At 45.6% G+C, this 16250-nt stretch overlaps 1 protein-coding gene across 2 annotated transcripts in view; it reads right to left on the reverse strand.

The window, feature by feature from the left end:
* Positions 1-16250, reverse strand: part of CLMP (CXADR like membrane protein) — a 95798-nt gene that overhangs the window by 12896 nt on the left and 66652 nt on the right. For both annotated transcript variants that reach the window (XM_007196706.2, XM_057552032.1), the window contains one exon: positions 8323-8480. In XM_007196706.2, coding sequence (XP_007196768.1) covers positions 8323-8480 — 158 coding nt within the window. The remainder of the gene's footprint in view (positions 1-8322; positions 8481-16250) is intronic.

Below are 16250 nucleotides of genomic sequence, written 5' to 3' on the forward strand. Positions count from 1 at the left end.
TTTTGCACTGACCACACCCCCCATCAGCAGGAATGCCTGCTCAGCCGGAAAGAGCAACATTCTCCTAGACTCAGCAAGACAACTCCTTAGAGATCTTGATCTTGTAAAGGGTCACATGACCCACCACGATGGTGCTTAAATCTGAATTATGTAACCTGTCGATCATATGTCATTTAACATACAGCCCTCTGGCTCAAAAAACGTATATAGGGCTTCCCTGGTGTCGCAGTGGTTAAGAATCCGCCTGCCAATGCAGGGGACACGGGCTCGAGCCCTGGTCCGGGAGGATCCCACATGCCGCGGAGCAACTAAGCCCGTGCGCCGCAACTACTGAGCCTGCGCTCTAGACCCCGCGAGCCACAACTACTGAGCCCGTGTGCCACAACTCCTGAAGCCCACGTGCCTAGAACCCGTGCTCCGCAAGAAGAGAAGCCACCACAATGAGAAGCCTGTGCACCGCAAGGAAGAGTAGCCTCCGCTCGCCGCGATTAGAGAAAGCCCGCGTGCAGCAACGAAGACCCAACGCAGCCAAAAAATAAATAAAAATAAAATAAATAAATAAATAAAAAACATGTATAAACTGTGTCTTGACTTCTAAGGGGCAGAACAGTTCTCAGAGCTTTCTGAGATGCTCTTCCCAGGTTACAATCCTCAAACTGGGCTCAAATAAAATTTTCCAATTCTTTCTTAGATCGACTGATTCATTTTTCTCGACAAGAGAAAAGGAGTCCAGGGCTACTCCCAGGTTTTTGGCATGCGTCCACACAGGGAGAGAACTGCCCTCGACCAAGAGGGGGAAGACTGCACAGAGCAGGTGTGGGGTCAGAGCGTGGGGACTGGGGAGGGGTCAGGAGTTTAGTCTTGGACTTACTCCATTTGAGGTACCTGCTAGACGCCCAAAGGAGGTGTGGAGTAAGCAGCTGCATACTTGTGAGTCTTCTGTGCCGGGGTGAGGCCTGGACTGGAAATAGGGATTTAGGAACTATAAGCATGTGGTTGGTGTTTAAAGCCAGGAGACTGGGTAAGATCGCTGAAAGCATGAATAAGAGACCAGGAACACAGAAGGGAGAATGAGACTATTCATATAGTGGATATGGAAACACAAGAACGAGAACTCCAGTAAAATACCAACAAGCTCAGAGTAAAATGAATGACTGTCATCTTGGATCGCTTAATATTCAAGTCCCGCCTCACCTCTGGCTGACAGCTGCTCTTCCTCCCACCCTCTCTTCCTAGAGGCTCTCTGAGTCACTGGTGAAGTCTCAGTGAGACCACAGACCAGGAGGAGGCCTTGGAGGCATGGGGGCGGGGAAACAGCCAACTGGAGAGCTAATTCTCCTCGTTATCATACCAGTAGAGGCTCTCTCCCCACTCCAGTCTGAAAACTGCCACCTCCACAACTTACCCTCTAGGGAGGTGTCTCCTGAACACCATCTTCAAGCTGAGGAATATTCCGGAAAATACAGGAAAAGCATGGGGGGGGGGGTGCAGAGGGCTTTAACTCTAGGAATCTTGGGTTCAGATCCGAGCCCTGAAATCTATCGGACAAGTCCTTCATGTTTGCAAGTCTGAAAGGTTTAGAGTCCACGTTTTCTTGAGATGAAGTAAGGTCTCATGTTCCTCACATATTAAAAGAAAACTACTATAACAATCCTTACCCTACCGACTTCACAGGCTTATAGGAAGAATTAAATTTAAGATGGGAGTTCCCTGGTGGCCGAGTGGTTAGGATTCTGCGCTTTCACTGCCGTGGCCCAGGTTCAGTCCCTAGTGGGGGAACTGAGATCCCACAAGCCGTGCGGTGTGGACAAAAAAAAAAAAAAAAAAATTTAAGAGACGACATTTGAGAATGGGCACAGTTCCTTCCCTCGATGACCATTTAGCAACTCCTCTGTCAGCACAGTGCTTGACTCTGGGATCAAGCATGTGAATTAGATGTAGACATGAAAATCCATCAACACAATACAATACACCCACTCAGGGTTTTTTGTTTTTATTTAACAAACATGTATGTGGTATTTATTTTGTGCTGGGCACTATTCTAAACACTTAACAAATATTAACTCCTTGCATTCAAGAAAAAAAAGAAGGCAGCATCATACAGTGAAAAGTTTAAGACAGGATGAAGGAGATTAAGGCAGTAGGCTCTCCAATACACTGCTTAGATTTAAGGCCATTATTTTGTTTAATAAATACTTGTAGAGTGCCTTCCATGGGGTGGGTACATATATCTTTAACCTGAAACTGGGGCCCTGCAGTTGAATCCTGCTAGAATGGGGTAGTTCTTTTGGGCCCTCCTGTAGTTGCTAATTAATAACTGCATTTCCCACTGAGGCTGGGCATCCCAGGGAGGAGTTCTTAGGGCCAGGGAGAGGTTTCTATCCTATTCTTATCCCTTAAAAGGCAACCAGCCTCATGTGCCAGGAGGTGGCCAGCAACATTTCTGAATAATTTCTTCATCCCACCTCACTGCTTTTTGTTTTTCTCCCAATCAGATAAAACCTATGAACTCTGACCCAGAAAAATGTATATGACATCTTATTTTGCAGATAATTCCTTAGGGTTCCTGGTGTTCAACTTAAAGCCCTGTGCTTTAGACTCAGACCAGGAGGACCTAGGACCACATCCTCCCGATATGGTACTTGTTCGTTTTAAACGTTTGCAGGATGTTCTTGCCCCACCTCCTGTTGCACTCCATGGGAAGAATAGGTTTCTTACAGGGTAGAGGAGCTGCCATAGAAATGCCAAACCAGTGGGACAATGGGGAGAGGATGAAACACATTAGCAACAGGAAAAAACTGGAAGCTTTAGAGCTCACCTCCTCTCTAAGAGGGAATAGGGGGGGCTGATGTTTGGAGATAGAACAAGTAAGCGTGGAACACTTAATAGGCACTCAATTAACGTGATTTTCTTTCTTTCTGACTTTTTCATATTTGTGTACATTTATGTAGGTGCACATCACCTATGTGCTTCCCAAGAAGAACAAAGAGACTCTAAACCTAGAAATCAGTACAGAGCTGGGTGATTTTTAGGGACTTTTGGGTTTTGTGGGCTGTGGGAGGTTGGTGACCCTTTGTGGTCCAGGGGGTTTCTTCCTTGTTCATTTTAGTATTTGGACTAATGCCAGGAGATACCTTTGTCTTAAAAGGTACTTTTAACTTCGGAGAGCCTTAGGAGGTGTGGTCCAGAGTTGAATCTGACTGCTTTGGACTGTTAGAAGTTCACTACCGTAGGAGCTTTCTAACGTTTTGAAGAGGCGCACAATAGGAAATACATTTTTCCGCCTGACCCAGCACACGGAGAGCATACACATATATAACTGAAGCGTAAGCTTCATGAAACAGTGTATGTACCATATGCCCTGACACTTTCTAGTCTGTATTAAAACAAGATGTCTGGTTGCCTAGGATCCACTACTGAGTCTTACTTTTGAGAAACGCTACTGGCTGGGAAGTCGGTAGTCCTCTGTATTCAAATGAGAGCTCCTCCACCTACAGCTGTGTGCCTGGGCTCAACTAATGAACTTTTCTAAACCTTAAGGTCCTCCACTGTCACACAGGGACAAGCTACTTCATAGGACTTTTGTGGGATGAGATAGTAAGCGCTCATGATCACTTTTATTAGGCAGATCCTGGGTTCAAGGAAGCCCCTAAGGTTTCCAAACTGTTCAGCCCATTCATTCCATTCATTTCTATAGTGGAGCTCTCCTGGCTAAAAGGCTCCATTGTTTCCCATCACCTGTGCACGCTGTGGTCTACAGTTTGACCCTCTGAATGTGGCCCCTAAGGCCAGTGCAGCCTGGACCACACCTCAGCTTTGACCCCTGCCCTCACATCTCTGAATAGCCTAGTCCCCAAACTTGAGTCCCTTGATTCCGAACAGTGTCCTCTGATGTGTCTTTGTCTTGAGTCATACAGTCTTCTGAAATGCCCCTCCTTTTATTTTTACCTCACAACACCTACACAGGTCTCAAGATCAAGCTTGAGGGTCACCTTCTGTGTATACAGGCTTTCCTGGTATATTGCTTTTCCCTCCCTTTCCCCCAAATCCTGTCCTAATATTAAATGAAGAAAAAAGAGATAACTACAGGTAAGTATTTTACATCTTTGGGAAGCAGAGATTATACAACTTCAAAATAATTTTTTTTTTTTTTTTTTTTTTTTGGCCACGCCACCCGGCTTGCAGGATCTTAGTTCCCAGATCAGGGATCGAACTGTGCGCTCGGCAGTGAAAGCGCAGAGTCCTAACCACCAGGGACCGCCAGGGAATTCCCCCAAAATAATATTAATAGGGACTTCCCCGGTGGCGCAGTGGTTAAGAATCTGCCTGCCAATGCCTGCCTGGTCCGGGAAGATCCCACATGCCGCAGAGCAACTAAACCCGTGAGCCACAACTACTGAGCCTGCGCTCTAGAGCCCGCGAGCCACAACTACTGAGCCTGCGTGCCACAACTACGGAAGCCCTCATGCCTAGAGCCCGCGCTCCGCAACAAGAGAAACCACAGCACTGAGAAGCCCACGCACTGCAACGAAGCGTAGCCCCCGCTCGCCTCAGCGAGAGAAAGCCCACGTGCAGCAAGGAAGACCCAACACAGCCAAAAATAAATAAATTTATTTTAAAAAAAAATCTTAATATAATTAAATAACCCTTATTTAATAGGAGAATTTCACAACACTTCTGACATGGGTTGGGGCTCAGTTACAGCCTTGCAATTTGACTCTTTCTTTTTTTTGTTCAGACACACATTGAATCTCGGATGCTTGTGTGCCTGTCTGTTTTATTTTGTTTTTTTAATTCTAGGGGATGTAGTGCTGAGACTAAGCCATGGATCAATCGGGGTGTGATGGGGGAACAGTGAATAAATTGAATCCTTCTGCAAACAAACAAATTAAATATATGAATCGCAGCTGTTGTAGGGCTGTTTGTCTTACGACATTCCTGGTGGACCTGCTCCGGATGCACTTTTAGGGAAAGAAGGCAGGACAATTTGTTAGGACTCCAGTGGAGCAGCGCAACCTTCTGGCAGTTGCTCTGCTGTGCCAGGCCCTACGTAGCAGTTGTGAAACTGCCTTGAAGGAGATGGATGTAGACCCCCCTCTCTGTGTTTTAGATCAGGATTTTTCTTGCTTAAAGCCAAAGAGACAGGGGAAAGGGTGAAAGAGTGGCCAAGAGGGTTGGCATGGGAATTGGAACATCTCTGTCCTGATTTCTCCAACTGAAAAATAGAGGGGAAATGTTGTGAGTTCCTGACTGACCTTGGGGGAGGGGAGCACTCTTATGTTGGAAATTCTACCGCGTTTCCATCCTAGAACCAGGAGGAAAGCTCCAGATTTCTAGCGGCCATGCTCTCTAGGTTGAAATTCAAATATCCCTGAGGTTGGCTACCCACCCCTAAATGTCCCCTGCATGTCTGAGCATCCTAGACAAGAGGGATGAAAGTGTTTCTGCTCAGATTGAAACGCAAAGCTAACCTTGGGATATAGGTCATTGGTTAGCCTCACATCCGGGAATTCCCTGGTGGTCCAGTGGTTAGGTCTCTGAACTTCCACTGCAGGGGGCACAGGTTCAATCCCTGCTTGGGGAACTAAGATCCTGCAAGCTGCGCAGCGCAGCCAAAAAAAAAAAAAAAGGAAAAATAAGCACCGCGTCTGTTCCAACCCTTCCTGTATTTTCTTCCTTGGTCCCCCTTACTCTCACTCCCAACCCCCTGGCAATTTACCAGCTCTGGCAACTTCACCCACTGCTTGGTATCCCAACTCCCCACGACTGTAGTTTAAGCCCTTATCGTATAGCCGGAAACTATTCAACTGACCTTGTTTCTACTGGAGTCCCGCTTAGATCAGCCTCACAGAGCCAGAGTGCATGCTCTAAAATGCAAAGATGCCCTTTTCACTCTTAAAAGCCTTCAAGAACGCCATGACCTTGTAGGAAAAACTCTCAGCTTCCTGGTATGGCAGGCAAGACCTTTCAGTTTCTGGTCCTGCAACCCCACAGGCTCACACTTGCACTCCTTGAGAAGCACACCTTGACCTCTCCCCTCCTCCAAGGGCTTGCAGCCAGCGGCTCCTCCTTTGTTTTCCTCTAGAACACTCTGCTTATCTCTATCATGATATGTATCTGTTCAAGTAGCTCCTTTATGAGAGACAGTATGTGTGTTTAGTGGGAATCCAATATTTATTATATTTAACTAAACTGATTTTTGGTATTTCAGAACTTCCAATAGTGCTCAGCTTTTTCCAGCAACAGAGTCTCTGCATGATTAATTCTGTCTGGAATAATTTTCTCCCCATATTCTCCTTATTTCCTATATAGCAGCACATTTTCTAATTTCAAATTATTTATGAAGGTGACATAGCTAGTGGTTAATAGCCCAGGTACCGATGTCAGCGTGCCCAATGTCAAAAATGGGTGACTTTAAGCAATTTTCTCACCTTGTATGTGTATATGCATGTGCCTTAGTTCCTTATTTGTGAAATGGCACCAATAATCCTGGTTATGAGGCTTAAGTTAAGTGAGATAGTATGTGCTCAACAGATTTGTGCCTGGCATGTAGCTAATATTTATTGTTGTGTCCTTAAAAAAAATTTCTTGGGGGAGATTGGGATTGACATATATACACTAATATGTATAAAATAGATAACTAATAAGAACCTGCTATTCTTATTAGTAAAAAATAAAATAAAAAATAAAATAAAATTCAAAAAAATTTTTTAAAATTATTGAATGACATTTCGCTTTAAGCTCCAAGAAGGCAGGGATGCTGATATCTTCTTCACTATTGTACCCCAGTGCCTACCCTACCGTAGCATACAGTAAGTGCAAAATAAATTCATGCCATGTGAATGACAGAATAAATGGCAATCCTTACTTCAGAGCACTCACTGAAGATAAATAGGGAACTGTGCCTGCTTATCAGAGTGATAACAGAAGCCATATCAGTGACCTTCTTTAATCAACCCTTAAGTTCACTTGGCTACATAACCAAGCAACTCTTTTTTCTTTAGTTTAAATGAAACCGCTTGGGTGAAAGTTAGATGAGTGGCGTCAGTCTTGGATTTTTATTAGAGGAACATGGCCTCTTACTTCCTTCCTTCAGAACTGAGAGTATCATGTCTAGGATTGATTATGAAATTGTTGGAATAAACATGCACAGGTTAAGGTGACCTTGCTCTCGAGAGAACAGAGTGAGTCTTGGGATGATGTACTATGAGAACAAAATGACAAGCGGTATCAAAATAACAAGGTGATGTAGGCAGCTCTGTAAGCAAGTTAAACTCCAACCGTGATCCTGAATTATATTTTCAGCGAAAACCTTTGCTTCTCCCTGCATAAACCACCTTATGAAATTAGTAGTATAGACAGAGGAGAGGAAAGGACAACTTTGCACTTTTTGTAGGGAAAGAAGTAAAGTTCTGAAAACGAAGGAAAGTCTAAAGTCAGCTTCCCTAGGTTATAGTTTTTTGTTTGTTTGTTTTTTGTTTTTTGTTTTTTTTAAATCACAAGACTTTCAACAAAAAGATTTTTAAAAATAAGTCAATGGGTAAAGGGAGTGAGAATAGTTATGCTAGAAAACCGAGGTTGAAGCAAGGTACAGTGGCTGAGTGCAGCCAAGGCAGAAAGGATGGTAACAATAGGTTACCTAATTCTCCTTCTCTAATGAAGACCAGACCAGGGGGTCACCAGGAGCAGAGTGTGACAAGTTCTGTTCACACCGCCAGAAGCTTATAGAAACCAATGGACCACCCTGGTGGTCCTACAGAACCTGAGCACTGCAGACCCAGGGCCAGCTCCTTTGTTTTCCAACTCTAGAACCAGTATCAGTTCTTTTGCTAACCAGTTATACATGTGCTAAACATTTCTATTTATGTACTGTACTTGTTCCTCTGTATCTTATATTGTTTATCATATTATACAATCTTAGAGTTCAGAAGCCATGACTGTGCAAAGCTTAAGCATCGGCAGGTGGTGATGGTTTCAGGGGAGGAAGAGGAGCAAGATTCCCAGTACAGGTGTGGTTCTGACCCACTAGACTAGGCAATCTAGCTGCTTCATCCTAGCCCCCTTCATAGGAAAGACCCTACTAGTGCAGATTCCCTCCTTAGGCAAATGATAGATGGCTTTCTCGTAGTTCTTGCTTGCCCAGGAAACATAGAATCTCTTACCCTCGCAACCCAGTACCCTTTCTTGTTTATAGTTTTGCATCTGGAAGACTCTAGCCTTTTTCTAGCTAGAAAAGCAGTTTCTAGCCCTTACTGACACAAGGAGAAAGGCGAGGGAGGATGGGAGGAGAGGAGGCGGGGCTCTAGCCGGGCGCACACTCACCACTTTTTGGTTCCCTTCATGATCGGTGAGCAGCCATTCGATGTCCAGGGTGTCTTTTTCTGGGAGCCCCAGTTGATGGTGACAGGGTAAAGTGACCTTTTCCTCTGCCACTCTCTTGATCTCAGTGTGAGTCCCCAAGGTTCCAACATAGCAGGAAACTGGAAGAGGAAAACCTCTGATGAATCACGCAGAAACTGGATTGCAACGTGCAGGAAGCAAATATTACAACTAATAGCTATTGGATGTTTCTGTGGGCAAGGGGCGAGTCAGAGTGTTGGAAGAATCCTGGACCAGAAGTGATAGAAGTCCCGGGTCTCACACTGGCTCTTCCATATTAATTGAATTCATCATATCTTCCTTAACCCCCCAAATTACACTCCAGCTAATGCCCACCTTTCCTACCTTACTGGGTTTTCAGGAACAATGAAATAACTCAGGTCAACAACAGCTTTGTCTTTTGACCTTTCTCTCCTCCACTAGCAAAGGCTTCCAGAAGGACGGAACCTAGAAGGGAAGGCAGGGTTGGCCTGCCCCCAGAACAGGCTCCAGATACTGGTTCACTCCTGAGACTCTTCTTAAAGTCAGGCTGCCCTCACAGAACTCTGAGTAAGTGCAGCATCGCCTCTGGGAGCAAGTGGGCTCTTACAGGCAGTCCCTGCTTCCTTTAGGGACACACATCCTCCTACCTTGCCACCCCCGCCAACTTCTGTCTTTCATTCTCTGTAGTTTCTTTCTTTTTTTTTAAATTGAGTTATAATTGATATAATATTCTATATAAGTTACAGGTGTTCAATATAGTGATTCACAATTTTTAAATGTTATACTTCATTTATAGTTATTATAAAATATTGGCTATATTCCCCACGTTGTACAGTATATCCTTGTAGCTTATTTGATACATCATGGTTTGTACCTCTTAGTCCCCTACCCTTTTCTCTGTAGTTTCGTATCATATGGCTTCAAAATATCAAGCAGCACTTTCTATCCAAAGCAGAATTCCAAGTTACCACATTTGGATCCTGTCCCTTCATCCATCCAATATTCCTTTGGCCAATAGGAATTCAGTTCCACTTTTGCTTTCTTTAACTGTCATCTTTTTCCAGGAATGGTATGGTGTCAGCAACTTTACATCCCAAGTTCACCTTCTCTCCTTCCTATTCATCTCTTAGTACCTGACTTTTTCTTTTTTTTTTTTTTTTTTTTTACTTTTTGGCTGCACCGCATGGCATGTGGGATCTTAGTTCCCCAACCAGGGATCGAACATGCGTCCCCCGGCAGTGGAAGCTCGGAGTCTTAACCGCTGGACCTCCAGGGACGTCTCTCTTAGTACATGACTATTAAATCTACAGTATTAATGACCGATAAATTGATATGATGAAACCTCACCTGATTCTAGGTATGATGTGTCTGGCATTCAAAGTGTGCTTTAGCTCTGATCCTCCTTTATCTCCTTACACAGTGATAAAGAAGGTCAGCGTCAAAAGGATCTTTTTCAAGCCATTCACAATGGAACAGAATCACACAACCTCTACGATGGAACAGCCCCAAGTGCCAGGGCTTGTGTGAAGCCCTCTCTCTGGCAGAGAACTCACTCTGCCACTTTAGAAGGGTTTTAAGCACTAAAGATCAAGGGTCGTGACCAACAGAAGCATATAAACTACCTCTCTTATTCCCCGTTCATTTCCCCAAATTGATTAGCAGCAAATCTGTAGGAAGAAGGGCCTGTCTTCTTGCCTGCAGGGAAATGAAACAAGGAAGAAGGGAGCAGAGGAGATTGTGGTTCTCGCTCAGGGGGGCTGATGGGCTGAAATGCAGGGGGCCTCGGAGGTAGACCCCAAGAGAAGCAGCGGGTGGATTCCCAAGCTCCATGGCCAAGAAAGGAGACTAGAGAAATCTACTGAGCATAAGAAGGGGCCTCAGAACCAAAAGACAAGCCCCTCGTGGGGTCTAACTGACATTCTCAGGAAGGTTTCTGTTGTTTCAGTTTAGAACGTGACACTGCAGTGGGCGTGGCCGCCACGTAGTGAGCACTTCCAATGGTGTGGCTCTACACTGAGCAGCCACTTTATAAAGAAAGGGTTATTATCCAAAATTACTGAGGAAATGTACAGAGGGGGGTAGCAACTTGCCCAATATCATACAGCCAGTGCAACGTGGCAGTGCTGGGCTCCACCCAGATGTGTCTCACTGCGAAGCTCACACCGACAACCATGCTATGCTGCACGTGCCCTTTGTTTTTTGGTTTTGTTTTTGTTTTTTTTTTTTACAGCTTGTTGGTATTTTAATCAACATCTGAGTGCTTTATTTGGTCTCTACACAGGTGACCATTTGTGTTTGATCTCTACACAAATGACCATTTCTCCAGTGCTTTTTCTGGAGAGACAACAGAGACAGCAAGGTCTCAGTTACCTGGTAGACACAGGGCAGTACTTGATGAACTGCTGGAAGAACCCTCCAGGACTTCTTCATCCTCCTCTGGCTGATTTTCGTTCTTTTTTTTTATTCTGCTGGTGGTAGAAGACTAGTATCATGGACTTCTTCCCTTTCTTACATTTTTCCACACTCTGCCAAAGGGTTGATTTTACCTTCATGACCGTCTTCTGTACCTTCTCACTTTCATAGTCCTGAAGTTGATAAGGGGCCTTCCTCTTCTTCTTCCCTTTGACGCTTGGTGTTTGTTGTTTCGAACTCATGGTGTGTATCTCTGAATCCGAGTTAGGCTCCTGTGGTTTCTCAGTTACCTCTGCCATGTTGTAGCAACAGTGTGATCTCGTGCCCTTTGTTTTATGTGGCTTCCTGGATGTCTGGTTCTCCCGTTAGCCTCTAAGCTCCTTGAGATCAAGTTCTGTTCACCACTGCATGCCCAGAGCACTCAGCCTGGGTCTCACACACTGCAGGTGCTCAATAAATATGTGTTGGATGGATTTGAATCTAACCCACACAATGATTTTACCAATGAGCAACCTGAGGTCTGGGAATAAAGGAGTCGGCCCAAGGTCCTACTGATAGGGGAACCACTGACCAAAACTGCCCTTCCTGGTCAGGCACGACAGTAACCACTTGCGTGAGTTATCTTACAACAGGAGGTCCTGGTAAGGAACTCAGAACTGACAAGCTACCACCAACCGGAAGAATTCAGGAAAGGTCAAAAGGAGAGAGGAGATGCCAGTCCGTATGTCCTACCAACCTCCCAGAATCCTTCTCGCTGGAATCCATCTTGGCTGAGCGATGCACATGTCACCAGGAAGGACCCTGAGTCAGAATGATTGGCCAGAGACAACCCGGAAACTAAAACCCGAGACTGCGAGCCACATGGCAGGGCAGTTCTCCTGGGTTCCCTTACCCTGCTGCTCTCTGCCCGGGGACCCCTTCCCCGTAAAGTCTCTTGCTTTGTCAGCACGTGTGTCTCCTCAGACAATTCATTTCCTAGGGTTAGACAACAGCCCACTCTCGGGCCCTGGAAGGGGTCCCCCTTCCTGCAACACTACAACTCATTTAGTGGCAGAAATAACCCATATAAAACCCATCCTCCCTCAGTCCCCATAAAGCAGAGGCGGTTTGCACCGAACTAAGCTAAGCTTGTAAGGAGGAGCTCTGGCTTCCATCCCTGATCATTCCACTGGACACGACAATGTTCAAATGAAGCACCCCCGGCAAAGCTAGAGAACCCAGTACCAATTTGGTGCATACAGTAGGCACTCTGTACATTGAATAAATAAATGCAAAGAATCAGCTATGAAAGTTGCCGATTTGAGCCACTAGAGGGAATCAAAGGCTCAGATTTGGTTGCTGTCCCACAAGGAAAGGAACAGAGTGGTGGGTGGTGTGCTTTGCCAGAGCACAAATTTCTATTTATACCACACCCAGAATTAAACGCAGCAGTGCGGGGACTGGCCACTCAGTGAATACAAGCGGCTTTACCAAGGCAGGGAGCCTCAAGATCAGGGTGCATTGCACCTTTAGTCTTCCCTGAACCTCAGTTCCCCAGGACCCCTGCAGATTTCTCAGGTCCTTCTGTGCTTTTTAACCCACACTCATGTTTTACAGTCTACACGGACAGGGGACTGGGCTCTGATTACCACCCCCAGGCTCGGCAATGCTCATGGGGGCTGCTGAGCACGCCTGCCGCCTGGCCGGTGAGCAGGAAGGAGCAATCCCAACACCCCAGGGCCAGCCTTGGGTTCCCTGGACACTGAACGGTTTGTCTTCATTGAGAAAGACCTTAGGGGTCATCAAAATTTAACTGCAGCTTGGAGATTTGAAGCGTCAAGTCACAAAGCTGGTTGGTGGCAGAACTGCAAGTAAGGGAATTATCTCTATTGTGTGACTGGGACTTGTGGCGTTTGACGGTGGGGACAGGTGCTGGAAGGCGGCAGTGGTAAGGACCCCCTCCATGTGCAAATGCAGTCATGGACGCCACGGCCGCTCCCTAAGCTGAAGCCTTTGCCTACAGCTCCAGCACTTAACAAAGGACCCCTGTGAGCTTGGGAGAATTACCCTCTCTGAGCCTTAGTGTTCTCATCTGCAAAATGGGAATTAAACTAGACGCTGAGGTAAAGCACCTGGTGATGGCACATAGGGGTCTCCCCCTAAAATGTTCTTCTCTAGTACAGAAACGAGCTTTTCTTCAGATGACTGCTGCCTACATTCGTTAAGATTAGTTTAAGGTTTTATTCTCTAAAGGGCATTTACATTTATTAAAGAGTCTCTTGAACCTTCAAGACCTCCTTCAAAGAGAAGGGGCAGGGGTAACTTTGTTTTTTTTTTGTTTTTTGTTTTTTTTAAATTTATTTATTTTATTTATTTACTTTTGGCTGTGTTGGGTCTTTGTTGCTGCATGTGGGCTTTCTCTAGTTGCGGCGAGCGGGGGCTACTCTTCGTTGCGGAGCACGGGCTCTAGGCACACGGGCTTCACCAGTTGTGGCACACGGGCTTAGCTGCTCCGCGGCATGTGGGATCTTCCCGGACCAGAGCTCGAACCCGTGTCCCCTGCATTGGCAGGCGGATCCTTAACCACTGCGCCACCAGGGAAGTCCCAACTTTGTTTTTTTTTCAACATGAATATTTGTATATAACTGAGGGAAAATAAGCCACATACTTTGAAGATGAATCCACTGAGGAGATGAGTCAGTTTTTAAAGGCGATTTCTATAACCAATTGACTGTTCACATTAAAACACTCAGAGTTGGGGCTTCCCTGGTGGCGCAGTGGTTGAGAGTCCGCCTGCCATGCAGGGGACATGGGTTCGAGCCCTGGTCCGCGAGGATCCCGCGTGCCGCGGAGCACCTGTGCCCGTGCGCCACAACTGCTGAGGCCCGTGCGCCTGGAGCTCGTGCTCTGCAGCGGGGGAAGCCACCGCAGTGAGAGGCCTGTGCACCGCGGCGAGGAGTGGCCCCCACTCACCGCAGCTGGAGGGGGCCCACGCGCAGCAGCGAGGACCCAATGCAGCCGAAGATAAAAAAATAAGTAATTTATAAAAAAAAAGAAACACTCATAGTTGACTATTCTACTCACATAAAACACTCACTCTCAAATCGCCTTTCTAAAAATGTTATGTATGAAGAGCTGGCATTGATTCAGTGGTCAGGTAGACGCCTTGGACGACCCTTTCAAGGAAGCTTACTTAGTCCAAGTAAGTGAAGCCTATAGTCTTCAAGCCCTGACAAAAACACTGTTTCCCTCATATACTGAGGCCCTATTTCTGGATCAGACTGTATGGGTTCGAGAGATGTGTCAGGAGTGAGAACCCTGGCTGAATTTTCTCAGATGGCTCCCCTAGGGCTGCCGGTGGTGACCCATCTTGCTTTCACGGATGCAAAAAGACAAATGGCCAGGGGTAAGTTTGAATAGAAACCAGGATGCTGCATATGAAATATCTATTTCTCTTTTCTTTCCCTAACAGAGAAATTTTCTACTTCTCAAATACTTAGTGAATGCCTACGGGGTACAAGTTGCCCAGGGTCTGCTTGCTACTCTCTCCAAAGAATGGATCCTCTATGCCGCCCTCATCAACACAGGTCATGCACACTATTTACTGTACAGCAGGGCACCTGCTAACAGGCGATGGAGGGGTGCAAGCACCCCCTTCCACTCGGTGATTACACTCTTTTCAATGGCCCCGTGCTCTTACCTGAAGGGGAGGAGAATTTTCTTGTGTTTTGCTTTACACGGAATATTTGAGAAAGCCTCAAGAAAATCAAAATCATCGAATGTCATTTAGAAAAATTAAAAGGATTTTGGAAATTTAAAAATAGACTTCTCTTAATTTATAGATCAAGAAATCGAGGCTTAGAGAGAAGTGACTCACCCAAATGCCTCCTGATTTCTAAGACTAATATATATATATTTATATATATATTATATATATATAAATTCTGTAGGGGTGTGTGTGTGTGTGTGAGGGCATGTACCTTCCAGACTGTTTCTGGAACACTGTATGCAATTCAAGGTACAGCAGGATGCAATAGAAGGAGCATGAGTTTGGAGTCAGACAGATGTGGACTTAACTGGCCCTAAGACCAATTAATTCCCTGACCGCTCTGAGTGTTTTTCCTTCTTTGTAAAATGAGCATAAAAACATCAACCATGAAAGGTGATTTTAAGGGTTACATTTGATGTATGTAAAGTGTCTGGCACTGGCACATGGTATACAGTACATACTCAACAAATGTTCATTTTTATTATTAATAGTTGTACACGTCATGCTTTGAAAGACAAGGAAAACCAGAAAAACATGCTGAGGAAGTGAAGAAGAATTGTAAGGAATCTGAAAGTCATTTTGCTAGATAACTCTTAATATTTGGCCATATTTGCTCTCTCTCTCTCTCTCCATATATATATATGTATCTGTATATATATGTATGCATATGTATACGTATATATACGTACATATATGTATGTATACATGTATATTTTGCTGCATATTTTTGCTGCTATGTTTCAACATCTTGATCACACCTAGGCAAAGTGATCATATTGTATGGAAGATCAATCATTTCCGACAAGAGTGGTTAAGAAAGACGCCAAAGAGTAAGTGGGATTAAGCTGGTGCTGGAGACGACAGGCTTTTCCTGCACAGACCCCAGGGAAGGCAGAGAGCATTCCTGGTGGAGGAGCAGCTTGAGCAGAGGCAGCCTCTCTCCTCTCGTCCGCCTCTCCGGCGCCCTTGCTGTGAACCAGGCAAGTTTCTCTTCTCTCTATTTTGCTTTCCCAGGCCAAACCCAGCATCCCTCCAGCCAGCTGCCTTTATGAGGTGTTCGGAAAAGGAAAACCCATTCACTCTGAGCTGCTAGATTCATCTCAATGTCTTCTCAGAGACAAACGTATACTTGATATTTAGAGAAAGCCTGGAGCTGAAGGAACGCAGCTGTGGTTATCAGTGGAATTTCAGGCATCTGGGAATCAGTGTGGTGCCTTGTTATCTTTTTCCCCCAGGAGGTGAGCATTTGTTCCTGTAATCCTAAAATTAATGATGTGGGTGCAAGGACCAAGATGGCAGCCTTCGGCTTCAGTGTCGGGGTGGGAGGTGGGAGTGTATAGAGCTTCCTCTGGCTTCCCAGTCTGGGGGTTGGTTTTAGAGGAGGAGAAGGAAGTGGGGAGGAAGATGGAGTAAAGGAGGAGGGAGGAAGGGAAGGAGCAGGGCTAGATGTAGGGGGAAAGGGAGAGCCTTATGCTGATAGAAGACAGTTGAAGAAGTTTCCAGACTAAACACAGGCTGATTAAAAATTATCAACTCATGGGCTTCCCTGGTGGCGCAGTGGTTAAGAATCTGCCTGCCAATGCAGGGGACACGGGTTTGAGCCCTGGTCCAGGAAGATCCCACATGCCGTGGAGCAACTAAGCCCGTGCGCCACAACTACTGAGCCTGTGCTCTAGAGCTTGTGAGCCACAACTACTGAGCCCACATGCCACAACTACTGAAGCCCACG

The sequence above is a fragment of the Balaenoptera acutorostrata genome, chromosome 9 (genome assembly GCF_949987535.1).
Source record: "Balaenoptera acutorostrata chromosome 9, mBalAcu1.1, whole genome shotgun sequence".
Taxonomy (NCBI): domain Eukaryota; kingdom Metazoa; phylum Chordata; class Mammalia; order Artiodactyla; family Balaenopteridae; genus Balaenoptera; species Balaenoptera acutorostrata.